The sequence below is a fragment of the Mizuhopecten yessoensis genome, unplaced genomic scaffold, assembly GCF_002113885.1.
Source record: "Mizuhopecten yessoensis strain PY_sf001 unplaced genomic scaffold, ASM211388v2 scaffold4121, whole genome shotgun sequence".
Lineage (NCBI taxonomy): Eukaryota > Metazoa > Mollusca > Bivalvia > Pectinida > Pectinidae > Mizuhopecten > Mizuhopecten yessoensis.
Genome location: NW_018405386.1, coordinates 1723229 through 1743394, shown reverse-complemented (window position 1 = coordinate 1743394; position 20166 = coordinate 1723229). Strand labels below are relative to the sequence as shown.

General features: G+C 36.6%; 1 protein-coding gene across 2 annotated transcripts in view; it reads left to right on the top strand.

The window, feature by feature from the left end:
- The first annotated feature begins 3175 nt into the window (after nt 1–3175).
- Nucleotides 3176–20166, top strand: part of LOC110448589 (transcription factor 20-like) — a 44897-nt gene continuing 27906 nt past the window's right edge. For both annotated transcript variants that reach the window (XM_021494921.1, XM_021494920.1), the window contains exons 1-3: nt 3176–3358; nt 3467–3569; nt 17491–17618. In XM_021494921.1, the coding sequence (XP_021350596.1) occupies nt 3266–3358; nt 3467–3569; nt 17491–17618 (324 nt within the window). In that variant the 5' untranslated portion in view covers nt 3176–3265. The remainder of the gene's footprint in view (nt 3359–3466; nt 3570–17490; nt 17619–20166) is intronic.

Here is a 20166-nt window from a genome sequence, read left to right as displayed (position 1 = left end):
TGATCACAGGAACATTATAATTTGTTACAGCTATATTTGGACCTAAACTAAGACGTTCAGAGTAATTTTACATGTTTTAGGGGTTTAGATCGACTTTCGGTAAAAATGACACCCTCACTCAATGGTCATAGGTCCAAATATAGTTGTAACCAATTCTCAGATCCATGTGTCCCTGATTAGCGCGCAACAGCCGACCGTTATATGGAAATCACCTAAAAGGTGCATATAATTGTGGGTTCAGATAATGAGAAACTTTTAATTTGAATTGAAATATTTAATTGAAAAATTTACCAGGTGTTTTTTTCAATTTGTTATATATGTTCTTCTATGTACAGTTAGTACACAACGGATTTTAAGGATGATCTAATTCCATAGTACAACCGGCATACATTTGAACAGAGACGTATAAAGCCATATATATACGTCTCTGATTTGAAGAACCAGGACGTGTATTCGAGTAAATCCTTGCTGAAGTTAAAATATTCATTTGTTTGTATTTTCACATCGACATACATATACTTACTTTTTTTAAATAGGGGCTTCCTTACTTCGAATTTCTAGAGATTATTTTCAAACATAATGACACGACTAGTATATCTATCGCTAAGATCTCCTTACACCTCTAAAACAACGATTCCGACCCAGGACAGTTGTGAAACTTGCCAATACCACTGAACCCATCATCTAAACAACATACAAATGTATTAATATTTTTTTGCAAAATTTTACATTCTTGTTTCTTCGAATTGGCCACGATAGTCCGAAAAATAACTGATTTTTTTAAACTCCCATCCCCCCCCCCCAAACCCATCCAAACCCCCATAAAAAAATAAAAGAACACAGTTATTTCGGACAGGACATCCATTATCGAAAAGTTCATCCATTAAAAAGATATCACAAGGAATCCGCAAATTATTCATAGAAAAAAATCTTTCTTGAGTGTGAGTAAGTGTGTTTGTTAGAAACGTTAACATAAATAATGTAAACGTTTGAAAAATAATTCAAAACAAGAAATACTGATGAAATTAAAAGAAAAACTTAATTGAAAATCGTAGCTGTAAAGTACTTGTAGAATACTTTAGTCAAATGCTAGCCCTTTCCTGTCTGGTTTGTTCCAGGGTTCTCTCCTAGGTCCCTACTTATATTTGATATTCATGATATTTGTTGATTATTTTATCAATAACGTTATCATTGCATATAAGCCTGCAAGACGATCTACAACATAAGAAAAATTGGTAAAAGAACAGTTTTTGATGGCGAGAAGTGAAAATATTAACTGTATTACGCAAAGGAACCCCAATTATATAAACAAATACATCACATGCACGTCCCTATAAATGTATTACTACAACACTATCTGGGACCCGTGCCCCTAGTAAGACACATGCACGTCCCTATAAATGTATTACTAAAACACTATCTGGGACCCGTGCCCCTAGTAAGACACATGCACGTCCCTATACATGTATTACTACAACACTATCTGGGACCCGTGCCCCTAGTAAGACACATGCACGTCCCTATATATGTATTGCTACAACACTATATGGGACCCGTGCCCATAGTAAACCACATGCACGTCCCTATACATGTATTACTACAACACTATATGGGACCAGTGCCCCTAATAAGACACACTGACAAGGAAAGGAAGGACGGACAACTTGACACAGGATTAACAAAACGAAATAATGTTGTCTTACCATAGGCGGAAGAATAGTAATGAGTATCCGACCAATTAAGGAAGAAAATAAACCCAGTCATTCTACATCCCATAGGAATTCACCAAGGACCAATTTTAGGATCGTTGCAATTTATAATATTGTAAATAAACTGCTTGAAATAAGTGAATCCTGTATTTACTCAAGCATATTTGCAGATGACGTAAAACATACATGGTATAAGTATGGTAACACTGACATGGGTAAGATCATTCTTAAAAAAACACCAGTATATGCCCTAATTTAACAGAGTTCCATGTATCGTATTCGGTTTTCATGATCGCTCTTTGATTGCTTTGAAAATTACATCCTTAATCCAGAAAATTGCTGTCAATCTATTGAAAGACTCGCATATGGGATGGAACACTCCCAAAAAATAAATAAATATACATATTTAAGTCAGACGCACCAGTGTCCATATGCACTGTACTGATAAACCGCAAGGTTTAAGGTAATAAAGAATGAATGAATGAAAAAAATATATTGGAAAATACTGTTGTTATTACTTATGAGACCTATATATGTCTCCACGCCACACAACGTCGTTAATAAGGAAGATCAAACTGTGAGCATATTTTCGGGTCACAGACATAAACATCTGACGTGAAAAATCAATATTTTTACAGTTTGACCTCGATAGAAATCTTCGCCTCGATCCGCTTGATGTTGAAGATTAAACATAAGAAAAATATATATTTCAACCCAAGAACAAAACCCCAAACTCATGAAAAAAACTCCGCTTCCAAAAATTATATAACTGACATCTTCAGGAACAGACTTCGATCCCGCTCGGCGTTAATTTAAAATAGTATGTCAAAACTTTGAAGAACAATTTCCGCCTCCTCCCGATCGGGGATATTAAATTAGAATTCGTGAACAACCGAGTTGTTGATTATTTGCAATACTTGCTAATACAGTAGAAAGCTGTGATGAAGGATTTGGTTAATCACTATACGGTGTCTGTTATTATAACCCATTATAACATTTGTGGTAACATAGACAACTAGGCCTAGCTAAGTATTTTTAGTTAAATTATCTAGGTGACATCATCAATTCATGGACGTTCTAGATCTGTATCTCTAGCGATTTTGCGTTATAAAAATTGTCTTTTCAAAACGGAAATATTGGTATCTTTTAAAAGTTGTTATTTTTTTTTTCTTAAATCGCAGTTTTGGTTTCTGTTTCATTCTATACACTGTACTCCAACTGATAATGTTCGGTTAAGGCAGGTTTCACAATACTCAAATTTTTACTTCAGTCAGTTGCTTCATTTTCTTTCTATTTGAATTAAAATTGTAGGCAACATAATCAAGTATGTTTTCTCTTAAACTAGAATCTATAATACTGAACTCGTACACTCAGATCGTAGGATAACATTGACAACAAGTGCATGAAAACCGCGGGAGAATTCTTGTTGTTGTTGTAAGCGGCCTTTCAACCACTGTGGATGTCACGTGACCGACTGCCATTATGCTAAGTTTAGAAAATGTCTCACGCGATTTAGGGGGGTTTCTCCCTCTCATGTGATATTTTCTCTTCATAAAATGCCCGGCCCTGTCGAAAGATGGCTGGAGACTTTTATGTGTAAACAATATGCCGACACTTTTGAAGCATATGGATTTAAAACACTGCAGTCCGTAAGTTGACCCTTTTATCAAGATTAACAAGATGGCGTACTGTGGCAAGATTTGAAAGCACATGTCGTACAAGAACGCAGTTATTTATATTATTGTTTTGTTTTGTAGGTATGTCAGCTACAGCATCCACAACTCCAAGCTATGGGTGTTGCGCAGGAACACTGTGAGAAGATACTAGAGAATGTGCATGTATTAAGACAGACTATATATGGTAAGGACCCCAATACACAGCCTCAGAATTTCGTGTTATTTACACGTTTACTCACTGTTGTTTACAAATAGAAATGACAGTTTACGTTCTGACGCATCATCCGAATAATAAAACAACAAACAGAAGAGAAAGAAAGTAAATGAATGGCGTATTTCATAATGAATTCGTATTTCTCTGCACTGAAAATTTGAAGAATAGTTCTCGGTTGAAATGCAACAAGGAGGACATGGTATTTTGACCAGAGGTTTAATTATTTAAACCTCTGGAAAGGTCATCATTTGATAAGTGAATTCAAGAAAATTCCATTGTTATAATATTGTAAAAGATGTGCATTGATTAGGTAGCCTTACAAGCGTCAGCTGTAGGGAAATTCCCTTTAGCTCAGCGCTACGTAGCATCGGGCTGGAGAGCCAAGCCAAGGGTTGCAGGTTTGGGTTGCGGGTTTGAGCCCCAGCGATGGCACTATCTTTAACACTATTCCTCGTCGTACTACAATATCAAATTCAGATAAAAGATATAGGTACTGGTTTAATTGCTGTGATTCGCTTATTATATGTGAAGGAAAAATGCAACAGCCTGGCCAACCCACTGAACTACCCGGTCATTGACGATTGACACGAGTCTTAGGTGCACTAAATCTCTCCAACACATTTTTACCCCAAAGACTCTGAATCCTGTATTACCTTCAATAGGTATATTATAAAGTGAACCCTTGACTTTTCGATGCCTGATAGTTTTGGAATCTATGAATACAATAGTTTGGTAAGGACCATAACATCTTTAAACAAGTACCAAAAAACAGCTGTACCTTTAGCTGGGCAGAAAATTCAACTGGTAGTGAAAATACCATGGCCAGACTTACCTGGTTGTCTAGCTTGAACAGCACAAGGTTCAAGTCCATTTACATTTCTGAAGCCCTCTTACAACGACAATCAACCCATGCCATGATCAGTTTTATAGTTGCTTAGTATAAGATTAATATCAATTGTATATTACCTATGAATTGTGTTGAGGCTAGATGAGGAGAAATATTTGTTTGTTGCTACATTTACTAGAGAGCCAAATCTTGGGACAATATTGTTACACAAATCCAAAATATTTTTTACTTCCTAAAAAAACAAAAATCCTAGAAATTAATTGTTTTCATTGTGGAAAAAATCTAATTCAAATTATTATTGAGTTGTTGACTGAAGTTATCCATAAAATGTAACCAATTCCATGACCCCAAATGGAGCAAGAATAAGGGCGGGGGTCGAAGTTTCGTATAGTTACAGCTTTGCTGCAGGTCCTCCCTCTGTATCATGAGGATCCTCCAGCTCCCGTACTGTACATACCCGAACATCATGGTATTTCAGACTTCATTTCTTATCTGATTGCCATGCAACTTCATGTATTTGTTAACGTTCACAAGCATAATCTCTTACTCAAGTTTGTGTTTCAAATTTAACCAGTAACAAACAAGGTCATTGTTACTGTAAATAGAATTTTGGTGTTGTCGCTCTACGGACTAATCTGATTGATTACGAAAGTTCATGTGCGGTAAACCTCCAGTCAGTTTGAATAGGCGGATAGTTTGAACACACTTTTTGAACAATAAAAATAATAGTTTTCTATCTAGTGATAGTTCGAACCCTGCTTAGACACGTTTCGGATTGTTCGAACACACAATTTGAGTACTGAACTTACGTAATTATTGATCGAGGTTTGTTAATAGCGATGCAGTAATAGCCTCACGAAACTCGCTTAAACTTGATCTATTTGCGCATCGACAGCATTTAACTACTAAATAACGGGTAGAACTCATACAATTTGTACATAAATAAGTCACATGTCACCGATAATTGAGTTTGTTTCTTGTAAACATGTGCACGGGCCATTCAAACATCTTTAGGCCCCTACCATGTATAATATCCCAACAGTACACGGAGTGCGGAATGTTACATCGACAGACGTGTGTATTGTCATGATATCAATTTGATTATATAATCGCGACATGGCCACTGATCACTGATTTGTAACTTAATTGATATATTACCTATACACGTGCCAAACCAAAAATATCTGACCAGGTGGTCGACCGAACTATTAATCCGTAATTGCAGTTTCAATCCACCCTCCGCATTCTGATCAGTACAACTGAACTTTCGTCATTACTCGAGAAAACATCTACTGCTTTGCGACCTACATACTTGTCTTTGCTTTGCAATTGAACATAATAATTGATTATCAATATGTAAGTAAATATAAGAAAGATATATATACCATTATTCATCTCCAGATTTGCAAATATGTATCGCAATAAGGCTGTTGTTGTTCCGTATCAATGACCTTACTGTTTACCGTGATTTTTGCCGATGTCAACTTGGAATGTTCGAACTACCCTTTATTTTAGCGGTAATAATTTTGTGTAATTCGAACAGGAATGACAATATTTATTTAATTTTGTTCAAACTGACCAAAGGTTTTACGTATGTGTTAACAAGCTAGCATCTGTTCTGCTACAAGTTTGTGTTCTAACATTCTGGGATCAAAAGTCAGGTCACTTATTATAAATAGAATTTTTGCCATTGACACTCTACAGGCTTCTGTTTCGATTTAGCTGATTATCATTAAACTAAATATGTGACATTAGTGTGTGTTATACAAGCATCATCTCTTGTATCAGTTTGAATTTCTATCTTATGGGGTCAAAATTAAGGTCACCATAACTATTAATATAATTTCAGCAGTATTATTCTACAGCCTTATATTACTCTTTTTCAATTGCCACATATGCATGTGTCCACAAACCTCACCTGATCATGTATGAGCTTGCATTTTTATCTTCTGGGATGAAATTCAATGTCATTGTTACTTCAAATAGAATCTGGATCACCACTCTGCTGACTTCATTTCTAACCCAGTTGTCACAAAACTTTACACACATCAAGGGGTCATCACCTATGCAGACTTTATTTCTTGTCTGATTGTCATGAAACCTCAATGTTTGTAATAAAATTTTAAACATCACTTCCTGTGCAAGTTCATGTTTGAACCATTGTAAGATCACTTTGTTCCAAATAAAAATGAGAACATTGATATCTCAGCACTGTTTCATGGATGGACTGTGTTTGGGTACATTGTGAAAAGGTGTAGTGTTGTAATACCAAAACGGGAATGCATCAGTCTTTCTTTGACAGTGATGTCCAGTACTAAAATATTGGATTTCAAACCACTTTCATGATTGAATGGACTCAATCTTTAAACGTATGGCAGGTACATAATGAGAAGGCACTGTATGACATACTAAAATAAGGTCACTGTGACCACTTCTGACCTCTTGATCATGACCACGGATGCAAAAATGTAGCATTTCCGAGCTAATCTTGACCAGAAATGACAACTATTATATGTGTGGATCTCTGACTTTTTGGTAAAAATATACATCATGAGACAGCGCTGTGTTGTATAAGAGAATAAAGTCTCTTCAACCTCTTATCACCCCTTGACATTTGATCTTGGATGTAGAATTATAGATTTTTGGAGCATATCTGGGCCAGTATTCCATATACGGATGGGCATGAGCATCTCATTTGGTATAATGTAGCTATATGAAGAGTTGCTGTGTCAAAATGGGAACATTGTCACCCAGACTCGACCTCAAGTATCAAAATGGGAACATTGCCACCCAGACTTGACCTCAAGTATCAAAATGGGAACATTGTCACCCAGACTTGACCTCAAGTATCAAAATGTACAGTTTTACTTGCAATCTCCCCAAGGTCTTGTAATTATAGGGAGAGTTCTTATGCTCATATATATGCATGTGTACATCACGGTCAAGCAGTGAATCGAGTACCAGAAAGGGGGCACTGCAACCTCAATTCAATGTATTTTTTCGTACAAATGTGGGATACAAGTGTATCCACCAATCCCCCAACTTATTCAAGATGGGTTTGTTATATACATAGTAATGAGACTATTGACTCTCTGTTGACTGAATAATCTTTTAATCAGTTATCACAGATAACTTGATAAACTACATATATATGTTCTAAATATGATTCCAAAGAGTCATAAGTAATAGGGTTTATCATCTATATTGCAAAATAGATTCTGGCATAAATGTTATAAATACATTCAGGGCAATAGCAGCCAGATCTTGCAAATGTCAGCTGACTGTTAAGGCCAATGGGCCTCTTAGCTTGCTAAGGATCCTTGTACCACTGCCAAAAACTGAAGATATATGAATTGGAATCTTTTGTACTGGAATTAAAATAGCTTTAATAAATCATTTCTGAAAAGAAACACATCAATTTAAAAGAACTTGAATGAAAATTGTATAAAGAAAAAATAAGCAACAAATATTCAAGGGTTCTGAGAGAGAAAAGCATTGCAGTAAGACACGGATTTGAACCCTGGACCTCCGATACAGTCGCTTTAACCAACTGAGCTACCAGATCAGTGGTATGTCCCTGGCCAAGTTCAACTGCAGTTAGGCCAAATAAAAATGTAGTTGCGTTTCCTGTGTCCCTGACCGAATCTATTTTTTCCTGTCGACCCTAATACATTTTATTGGTGTTTTTTTAAAGTAACACACGTTATCTGTTATCAAATGTACTTTCTTCGTTTTTAAATCTGGAAATAACTAAAAAATGAAATGAACGTGCTGTAATGTAGTTTGAAACACTAAAAAAATATCATGAAGAAAACAATCATTACATACTTAAGTTTTGTTGTAAAATGTGAGCATAGGAACTCCATAAAAAACGTTTTTTTTTATCTTCAATTTAATAGCGCATTATAAGTAGTGTCATGTTGCTAAACACTGCTGAAATGAATAGAAAAAACCTTTTCAAGTCCCTGAGAAAAGCTAGGTACAAAATGCAGTGAAAATTCATTGAGAGAAATTTAGAAAAACTGCAGTAATTAGTTCTGGTAGATCTGTCGGCATGATACTTCCTTTCAGGGGAGATCACTCTGATATCAGATCTTGAGCTACGTGTATTTACTAGATTTAGGAATGTTTGTTATAAATAATAGTTGTTAATATCTATAAAAGAACAATGTTAATTACTTCCTATAAATTTGATTTTTACATGAATAGATTATTATATATTTTGTGCCATTAATACAATAACATATATTTAATTCATTCATGGAGGTAAAATAGATTTTCTTCACCAGAACAAAAATGAAATAAAAAGAAAATGAAATATTTTTCCGACCTACCTACCCTAATTTTTTGGAGATGAAACAGGAAACACACCTATATTTTTATTTGGCTTTATCCAAAACTTATTCAAGGGGAGATAACTGTTTGTAAGAAAAACTACAGTGAAATTCTTAGTGCCTTGCCTGCAGATTAGAAATAGATCCTTAAGGTATCATGATACCAAAGTTTGTCTAACGATGTATCATGGATGGATTGGTGTTGAGATTCACTAGTACTTTGTATCTGGGAATTACTACACTTCAAATTAACCCATCTTATTCTAAATACTGTTTATCTTAAATTATTTGGTGTCCCAGTGTTTAAAGAGTGTGAACAAAACATCCAGCAGACTTTCACAACTGTTTCCTCGTTGATTATCAGCTCGCATATTCGTTTTGAGAAAATAATAAGAGCAAATGTAATACACATCTTTTAAAAATCCACTAAAGACAAGTAGCAAATGTTAATTGGAAAATTATCAATAGACAAGTGTTTTGTTGTAGTTAAAGAAAAAGTTTCCAAAACAATACAAAGTCAATTTTCCTGATTTTTTTGACTTTGCAATTGGACTTAAATCAGTAATGAATTATAAAGAATGATTGGATATTGAACTTCTCAAAAATGTACACCAAAATATTGAAATGCCCTGTTATCAAGTTACATTAGTTTTTTTAATTATAAAATAACCAGTATCCTGAGCACTGGAAATGCTTCAAAAATTCACTTTTGGACTACTGGACTTAATTACCTACCTGGTGGATCTCGCTACAATAATGAGCGATACAGTCAGTCTTCAGGCCTTGCTATACAAGGTTCTGTATTTTAAACTGTAATAATTACGAGACGCTGTATCACCCCAGTAGCCAGGCCTCCTATTTTGGCTGGAACTTATTGGTTGTTAACCACTGGTCAAACCAGTGAATTGAAACAAGAATAGTTCCTATCATTTTAGCACTGTGGTAATGTCACTTTGTGATGTCATTATTCTGTCCTTGATATCGCTTTGTGTGCCATTGTTGTGTAGTTCAGGTTTATTGGGGTCAAATTGGGCATAAATGAGGAGTAATTATAAGTAATGGGGTGTTTTTTCTTCAGAAAATTGATGCATTCAGTGTTCTCATTAAGTTTTAGAAACAGATAGATGATAAAAAAAATAGCTGGTTAAATTTACACCTGGTATGATATTAATCTATATATGCTGAAATAGCCAGGTCAGGGAGTTAAAAATAGTCTATTTTTGCCTTCAAGCAGGTTTTAACAAGCACACTGCATATAAAGAATAATTTTAGGTATATGTAATGAAAGCAATACCATAGCTATGTATGTGTATGGTATTGCCTGTATGTTTATAGGTATGCACTATTAAGGGTGTCACGATATATGCCTGTATTGAAATACAGAAGGAATATATTGCAATACATCTTGGATTTGTATAAAAAGTGTTTGGTTTTCTAAAAAAAAGGCATGAATTTCAGAAGAATGTGGTGTAAAAATGCTGTCAAACTGAATCATACATATTTAGATTCTCATTGAATTATGAAATATGCCATTGTGAAATTTCCAACTGATCTATTACATTGCATTAAGTTTCAACCTATTCCCATACCAAAATGAGAACAGCTACATTTTCTGAAAAAAGTTGTGCAACATATCAAATATTTTTGTAAAAATAACAAGACCTGTAGCACAAACTGGTTTTTTGTCTTTTGCAAGTTGAAATCATAGCCAGTTACACCCATGCATTGAGATGCATTTGCAATAACTGCTGTGTTGGTCTGTCTGATGTCAACTTCAAGATAACAATTAAAGCAAATTATGTGCTGACAGTCATGAGGGTGGAATGGGGGTCAAGGTTGCAGTTCTGAAGTTAAACAATCTACTGGTGAGAGTATCTGTACAAAGATGGCAACAATTTAAAGCTGCAAATTTTCTGTGATTCAAATTGAAATTTTCCTCCTTCCTTTTTTTTTTTGATTTTTGACTTGTTGCTCATGTTTTACCTAAGATAATTGTTTCTAGGTAGCTTTGGGATTGGCTTCAAAACTCATGATCAGTCACTTCCAATTTGTAATGGTAGAAATAGATTTAAAAACAGAAGAGCTTTTATTACTTGAATGTCGATAGAAGGATCTCTCCCTTTTCAAAAATGATGTTGTTTTTATGCCTATGCCGTTTTACGTAAGGGTGTGTGTGTTATATATTGTTACCCATGTTTGTTCTCGCTGATCCCGACTTGGTGTCCTTAGCGTCATCACGTGCTCAAGTGACTGTTTCTTGTTAGATTTTGATCACGACTTCATACAAATTTCAAGCATGAAATATTAAATAAGTCCGTCATTAGGGTTCCATTGCTAAATTCACTGTTACTATTTCTAGAAATTTGTCAATCATTTCTGTGAGTGGATATTAATCAAACTTTATGTGTATTTCTACAAAGATCAAGTATGGGTTACTCTGAATGAGTTTGTATTTCAGGGCTCCAGGTCAAGGTCATGTTCACTATTACTTTTTGTAGAAACTGTCAAACCATTATGCTAATTTGCAAGGGTGCTGGGGTATTAAAGTCACTCAGACATTTTCTTCTTTTCACTTGTTTCAGTTATCCCTGTTTGACTTTCAATTTTGGAGCATATCTTGAAAGACAGTCTTATCTTTGAATATTTTGAGATCTCATTACGCACATTTGCTGTTTTATGAGAGTAACCTTAGAGATCTATTGAGACAGGTACTTGTTTAAATATCATTTATGAGATTGGCATAGGGAAACCTGTGGAACAGGTCATTGTTGACCATTTATGAGTGGCCTTGGAGATCTCTTAGGGAAGATAATTGTTAATCATTCTTGACTGGTCTTTGCCATTTGTGAAAGCAGACAGTTGTTGATCATTTCTGAGCATGGCATTAGAGAGGGCAGACAATTGTTGATCATTTATAGGATTTGCCTTTAACTCATTCACCCCTAAAATTTTTATGGTGAACTATTCCAACCTTTGAATTGGAAGAGTTCAAAAGTGTCTTCAGGGGTTAATAAGTTAACAAATATCAGGAATCCTAGGGAAAATGGTTAACCATGAAAATGTCTATATCCCTGCCTCAGGTGCAACTTGGATACCGTATTAGTCCACATGGAAATCATCAGCCTGCACTGTCCATTGTCAATTATAGAACTCACTGCTTCCTGAATTGCATTATATTTCATTTACAAGTCAATTTCTGTGTGGCTTAAACGTTTTTCACACTGCTAATGAAAGCTTTACAAATATATAACACATAGCATTCTAGCCGCTACCACATAATTTCCGACAGTGAACCCTTTTTTATAAAACCATGAATCACTTCTTGTATTTTGTTACCGGTGAACTGATCATGATATTGCAGGAGTTTTTTTTTTCAATTAGCTGAATCACCCTTGTAATTGAAATTTCCACATTACTTCAGTGTACAACATGATGAGAACAATTTGTTAATGTTCTTGGTTAATTTGTTACTTTTACTCAATACATACAGATACATAAACATTCTGTATACAAAATCTACCGGTGTGTTCATCACCTGTTGAACTGAAGGTTTATGTGCTGTAATGCCTTATCTATATCACTTCCTACTACTGGTGTTCAAGTGCTTCCGAGCTGTACTGCCTGGTGCAGGGGTCCTCTCCCATCACAGAGATGCTATCAGGTTTTAGGGTTACTCAAGAGCACTTTCTATTTCCTACAACCCCTGCTTCAAGTACTAGTTCATGTGTAAAGGAAAGACAGACAGTGCTCACACTTCCTAAATACTTTGTTTTCATCCTAATTTGATTGGAATTCTCATTATAGATTGTCTATGTTGTGTGTTACTCCTTCCTTTTAGACCTTTTCCTCACTCTCTGTCTTCAATGGTCTTTGTGTGTAAATTCAGTTATAAGTGAAAATTTTGTCTACAGGAAATGCTTGCATTCGCAAGCTTGGTATTGTGATGTGCATTTGGAGACCTGTCAATATTTAAGACCTTAGCATTTCTAGCCTGCACATCCAGCAGCACAGAGTAGTTAGAATTAGTATCTGTGTCAAGTCTATTGATTAGGGCATTTTACATTGAACAAGATTTGTTTGGTATTAACCATTTGAGCACTGGTGTGCGGTGTTCGGCTGGCCGTACATGTCTCAATGGTGGGGCTCTCCCTATACGCCTGGCTAGTGCTTCACATTGATTGAAACCTATCCAATAGGAGCTGCCAGACTCGCAGGGAAAATAGTTAGAGGAGAGATAGAAAAGAAGGGTTTGGAGAAAGGCCAGCAAGCTGATGGCCGAACCCTAGGGATATATGGAGTGTAAATAGTAGTAAAATACACAGGCAGATCTCAGCTGTCTGGCTGTGGAGTGGTGATCACAAACTGGTTTATAATACAGGTTGTGTGTGCTTGGCTAGACAACCTGTAGTAACCACCTGTGTACTCATCATAATTGGTGGGTGTAGTGCGTGTTGTGTTGGGGAATACCTACACAAACAATACCTGTAGCTTTCTAGATATATAGTCATTCAGTTACCGAGGTTGTGGTAAGATCATTCAAAAACATCCATGTATACCTATTTGGCCTTTTGCATTTATTAGAGTTCTTTTACATTTCTTCTTGTTTACAGTTATATAAGGAGACACACCAGAGCACGTACCGTATATGACCTAATAAGGCCAGCTTCCTCTAATAAGGGCCCCTTCTGAGATTTTGAAATTATAACTTAAATGCTTAGTGTAAATTACTGGATTTTTATGCCTGCCCCATTTTAAGGAAGGGGCAGAATATAGTGTTACCCAGTTCGTCCCAGTCTGTCCCTTTGCTATTCATTGACACTTTCATTTATTAACAGATTTTCATCAAAATGGGTCAAGTATGAGAATACCTCTTATGAGTCTATATTTCAAGATCCCAAAGTTTGGTTTGGTTTATTTGTGTTTTACGCGCTATTGACAGCTATGGTCATTTGACCAGTGTGACTAGATCACTGACCTTCGCCCAGTTAGTATACCTGCAACTGCGTCATGTAGGCCATGAATCTGTGACCAGTGGTGGAGAGCTAGGGTAAGTGATTGTGGATGGTCAGACGCCTTAACCACTCGGCCACCAAGGTCAATTGTTGCTGTACTGTTTCTTAGCTGGATGTATGTGTTGACTGGTGGTAGACGACTAAACTGTACTGTTTCTTAGCTGGATGTATGTGTTGACTGGTGGTAAACGACAAAAAATGTACTGTCTCTTAGCTGAATGTATGTGTTGACTGGTGGTAGACGACTAAACTGTACTGTCTCTTAGCTGCATGTATGTGTTGACTGGTGGTAGACGACTAAACTACTGTCTCTTAACTGGATGTATGTGTTGACTGGTGGTAAACGACTAAACTGTTCTGTCTCCTAGCTGGATGTATGTGTTGACTGGTGGTAAACGACCAAAACTGTACTGTCTCTTAGCTGGATGTATGTGTTGACTGGTGGTAGACGACTAACCTGTCCCGTCTCTTAGCTGGATGTATGTGTTGACTGGTGGTAGCCGGCTAAACTGTACCGTCTCCTAGCTGGATGTATGTGTTGACTGGTGGTAGATGACTAAACTGTACCGTCTCTTAGCTGGATGTATGTGTTGACTGGTGGTAGATGACTAAACTGTTCTGTCTCTTAGCTGGATCACCAGGATGTATGTGTTGACTGGTGGTAGACGACTAAACTGTACCGTCTCTTAGCTGGATGTATGTGTTGTCTGGTGGTAGATGACTAAACTGTACCGTCTCTTAGCTGGATGTATGTGTTGAATGGTGGTAGACGACTAAACTGTACCGTCTCTTAGCTTGATGTATGTGTTGACTGGGGGTAGACGACTAAACTGTTCCGTCTCCTAGCTGGATGTATGTGTTGACTGGTGGGAAACGACTAAACTGTACTGTCTCTTAGCTGGATGTATGTGTTGACTGGTGGAATGGTATATAACCTTGTATATTCTACATATGTATAAAACAAGATGTATGTGTTGACTGGTGGTAGACGACTAAACTACTGTCTCTTAACTGGATGTATGTGTTGACTGGTGGTAAACGACTAAACTGTACTGTTTCTTAGCTGGATGTATGTGTTGACTGGTGGTAGATGACTAAACTGTACTGTCTCTTAGCTGGATGCATGAGTTGACTGGTGGTAGACAACTAAACTGTACTGTCTCCTAGCTGGATGTATGTGTTGACTGGTGGCAAACGACTAAACTGTACTGTCTCTTAGCTGGATGTATGTGTTGACTGGTGGTAGACAACTAAACTGTACCGTCTCCTAGCTGGATGTATGCGTTGACTGGTGGTAAACGACTAAACTGTACTGTTTCTTAGCTGGATGTATGTGTTGTCTGGTGGTAGATGACTAAACTGTACCGTCTCTTAGCTGGATGTATGTGTTGAATGGTGGTAGACGACTAAACTGTACCGTCTCTTAGCTGGATGTATGTGTTGACTGGTGGTATGGTATATAACCTTGTATATTCTACATATGTATAAAACAAGATGTTGTGTGTACTTCAGGTCAGCAACCTGTTAAACACTCATGTATTTATATACACAGCTCCCTGCTAATCAAAACATGTACTGACCACACAATAGCTGGATTGTGCTGCTGTAACTCCAGGTACAGTGATTCAGAGCATTGTTTGATTCACCAGATATAAATAGTTTGTATTAAATGTTAAAATAGCCATCTTTTCAACAAATGTAGGTCAGTAATTTCCTCTCTGTAATTAAAGGCAATCATTTTAAACTTATAAGTGTATGTGTATAAGTTTGAGTTAAATGTATAATCTGTACTTTTTAACGTGTGTCGAATAAGAAATTTGATTAATTAATTGTTATGTTAAAAAGTAATGGAGTTATTTTAACAAGAAGGCCATCTTCTTACACTTATATGGTCACCTTATATGAGCAAATGTACCTGTGGATATATACAAATATGTATTGCGTCGTCACATCACATGGTAAGTGTATAATGTGTAATTGTGTATATATTACACAGACACAGCATCACAGTCTTCTAAAGGAGTAATTTGATGTTTAATGATATTTACAGGTACAGGTACACACAACAGAAACACTGTCTTGATCTGAGTTGTTTACTGTCTTATTCTCTGAACTTCCCTTATGTCCAAGGTCAAAAGTTCACAACAGATAGATTTTGTCACTCCATTAAAATCCTCCAGGTCAACGCCAGCTGGAGTCATTATTTAGTCAACAGACTAGTTATGCAGCTGTCTCTGTGTTAAAAAGTGTCTGGGAAGGACATCGGTCGTATCTTCCTCGTTTGGTGTCTGAATTTTTGAGATTGTGTACAAAGCATTCAACCCTTTTTTTTCAAAATAGTTGCATCAGATTATACTTAATTTGGGCTTGCTGTGTTTTTCCAGGAAAACACTAATCAAATTTAACAAGAAGGTATTTGAAAATGAGAAACGCCTAACATGTGGCTACTTAAGGAAGTGCACAACTTCAGTGATAAAATTTGACCTACCATAGTTAATATGTGTCTTTTATTCCTTGTTGTACATAAAGGAGAAAATTCTTATTCAATTAAAATCTGAATTTTATTGATTTATATTTCTGAGAAGACTAAAAACAAATGTGATCAAATGATGTAAGAATTGTGAAAGTAATTTTGAGATTTTGTTCACAATTTAAAATATTGTGAAATTGGGATAAACTGGTGATGCACATGTTGTGTTACCATATAGTTATCCAGCAATGCGCCCAGGTAAACAGCACATCTCTAATTCAAGTAAGGGGGTGGGCAGATTGGAGGACATTGAATAGCATTTGTCGGTAATTTTACTGAACTGCTATTGATACCAGTTGACTTATTATCATCAGGCATGGCTTTATTGTAGAGCTACTACGTACATGTGGTTGTGATACACTATTCATAGTATTTGGGAATGGAGATCATTGACACCAGGAGGAACCATGACTTTGTGGAAAGGCTAGTCATGCATGTATAGTATACCTATATTCCGTCTTTGCGTATTGCAGAGTTATCTTCTCTTTGGAGCAGGGGTTGATTGTTACGTCATTGGTTTGTGTGAGAAAATTACGTCGTTTTCTCAAAAATTGATGACGTTACTCTCATAAACAAGTGATGTAACAATCAATACCTGCTCCCAAGAGAAGATAACTCTGCAATATGCAAAGACGAAATAGGTGTATGAAGAGGGACTTGGATACCTGATGATGCCAAGGAAGTGAACAAGTTTTTACCATTATGTTTCAGTGCAGTAGAGGACCCAATTTTACATGGAAAAATTAAATGACCCCTCTTAAAAAATATCTAGGACAAACATCGATTTCACAATAGAAATTGGGCAGAATCTAAATTACGCTTATTCCAGCAATGGTGATAATATCAATTTCATTAATCCTGTGATTTCCATGCCAACCTCAAGACTTTACAGTTGTTAACCGTATTGGCAACCTACATCATTCAGTACATAAAGCTGCTGTTAACTTTACTTCAAAATGTAACAACAGGCTTTTGAGTATCCATGCTTTGGAAAGAATTAATTTTGATTGTGCAAGCTTAGCTTCCCATTGATTCAATCAAATTGCAACTTATTACTTTCGTATGGGCTCCTAGCTTTTCCCTTGTGTGGGATTTCTTAAATTACTGGAAACTTTAATCTGTAATTGATTTGCTGTAATACAAAATCATCTCCGTTTTCTTCTTACAGGGCAACTGAGTCAGAATCATTACCATGAAGAGATGTATCCCCCTGGAGGTGGCGGGCGCATGCCTGGGGTTGTGGCTGGGGCTGGGGCTGGCCCCCCGGGCTATCAAAGCCAAAACTCTCAGCAAATGGTATGTATTATTTTAAACTGAAAGTGTAGTGTACAGTCAAATCTCAGTCTGGACCTGAGGTTACCTAAAGCAAAACTTCATACAATAACAAAATAACAAATTTCATTCTTGGAAATTTCATGTTTCTTATAGCTTTCATGGCTTTTGACATTTTACTTGATCATCAAACTATTGAGATGTTGCAGTGATCTTGTTCAACACATCCACAAAATTAAAATTAATTTTAATATTTTCTACTTTTCTGTCATGCACAAAAAATCGATAGTACAGTTCTGATTAGATTTTAGGATTGCTACCAATATTGTCCAAGATTTCTCCTTTATTCACAGATTTCAGTGTTCACTATGTATTTTAAGACATTTGGTTGGATTTTTTCCTGCCCATATGCATTTTCATTCCCAATATGGCCGTTTCCCGAAATGTTTTCATAATTTCCCTTTTCAATTCAATCCCCCAAATCACAAAGTGACTAAGAAAACCCAAGTTATTGATAAAGCAAACCTTGTTAAATTAGTACTGAAATGTTTGATTCGCCCTAAACTGCTCCCATGATCAAACTTGTAAACTCACTTGATTTAGATAGATAAATATTTTCTGTTATGCAGAATATAATATATATAATCGGGCAATGGTATACGGTATTATAGGTCTTATTTATGAACGTTAAAGGTAGTAAATGTATAGTCGTATAGTGTTGGTCTACACCAGACAGTACATGTATTGCCTAAACTGTATACTTCGGAGGAAAGAAGTATGAGTGTTGTAAAGGAACCCACTGTTTGTGAATTTTTAGGTCACCTGAGACAAAGTCTCAAGTGACCTATTGCGATCGCAATTTACATTTGCCACTTCTTCTCCAAAACCCCAGAACCAATTTCAATGAAATTTTGCAGACCCCTCCCATGAACAAAGGTCAACAAAAATGGTTGCTGATTTAGTCCCCAGCCCCCAGGGAACTGAGGGGCGGGGCCAAAAAGGGTAAAATTGACTAAAATTTCAAAAATCTTCTTCTCAAGATCCAGATATGGTAGAATCAAACACTCCTCATAGATGGAAGGGTCTTAAGGTGCTCTACCAAAATTGTGAATTTTGTGACCCTGGGGTCTCACGTTTCCGCCTGGGGAGGGGTAAACTTTACTATAGTTTATATAGGGAAATCACATTTTGGACCAACATTTGATCAATTTCCATTGGAAGTAATTCAATTTGGGTTAGCATTATCAGTATTGGATAGCAGTTCGATGGTATGCACATATGAGCCCTGACTGACCCCCCGGGGCTGATGGGTGGGGTTTTGACTGAAATTTCAAAATCTTTTTCTCAAAGACCCAGGTATGGAAGAATTAAAAACTCTTCATAGATGGAAGGGTCTTAAGGTGCTCTACCAAAATTGTGAATTTCATGACCCTGGTGTCTCAAGTTTCCCCCTTGGGAGGGAGTAAACTCTACTATAGTTTATACAGGGAAATCACATTTTGGACCAACATTTGTTTAATTTCCATTAGAAGTAATTCAATTTGGGTTAGCATTATCAGTATTGGATAGCAGTTTGATGGTATGCACATATGAGCCCTGACTGACCCCCCGGGGCCGATGAGTGGGGCCAAAAAGTGTTGAATTGACTGAAATTTCAAAAATCTTCTTCTCAAGACCAAGATATGGTAGAATCAAATACTCTTCATAGATGGAAGGGTCTACTAAGGTGCTTTACCAAAATTGTGAATTTCATGACCCTGGAGTCTCGTGTTTTCCCCTGGGGAGGGGGTAAACCTTACTATAGTTTATATAGGGAAATCTAATTTTGGACCAACTTTTGTTTAATTTCCATTGGAAGTAATTCAATTTGGGTTAGCATTATCAATATTCGATAACAGTTTGATAATATGCACATATGAGCCCTGACTGACCCCCCGGGGCTGATGGGTGGGTCGAATTGACTGAAATTTCATAAATCTTCTTCTCAAAGACCCAGATATGGTAGAATCAAACACTCTTCACAGATGGAAGGGTCTTAAGGTTTATGACCCTAGGGTCTCACGTTTACCCCCTGGGGAAGTTGGGGGGAGCAAAATTTATTATGGTTTATGATGGCAAATGATACTTTGAATATTACATGTTAATAACTTGATTGGAATTATAACCCTGAGTTGACAGTTTGATATTTTGAAATTTTTGAGCCAGTCCTATCCCAAGGGCTGTAGGATGGAGCCCAAAGGAGTCAGTGTGCTAAAATATCATCATTTTCCTTATTTAGAAAGGCCGAAGGGCCAAGTGAGCTTATCCCATGGCGCAGCGTCTCACGTCCAACTTTTTCCTTTAAAACGTTACCAGTCCTGAACAGCTCAGAGGTTTTTGACCAAATTTGGTTTGGAGCATCATTGGCCAAAGGGTTCTCAGTTTTGTATAAACAGAGGGTATGGTCCCCTGTAGGCAGAGGGGTGGGGCCAAAAAGGGGGAAAATAGGTAAATCTTTAAAAATCTTCATCTTCTCAACCAATGGAAGGATTTTGACCAAATTTGTCCTAGAGCATCTTTGGACAAAGGAGAC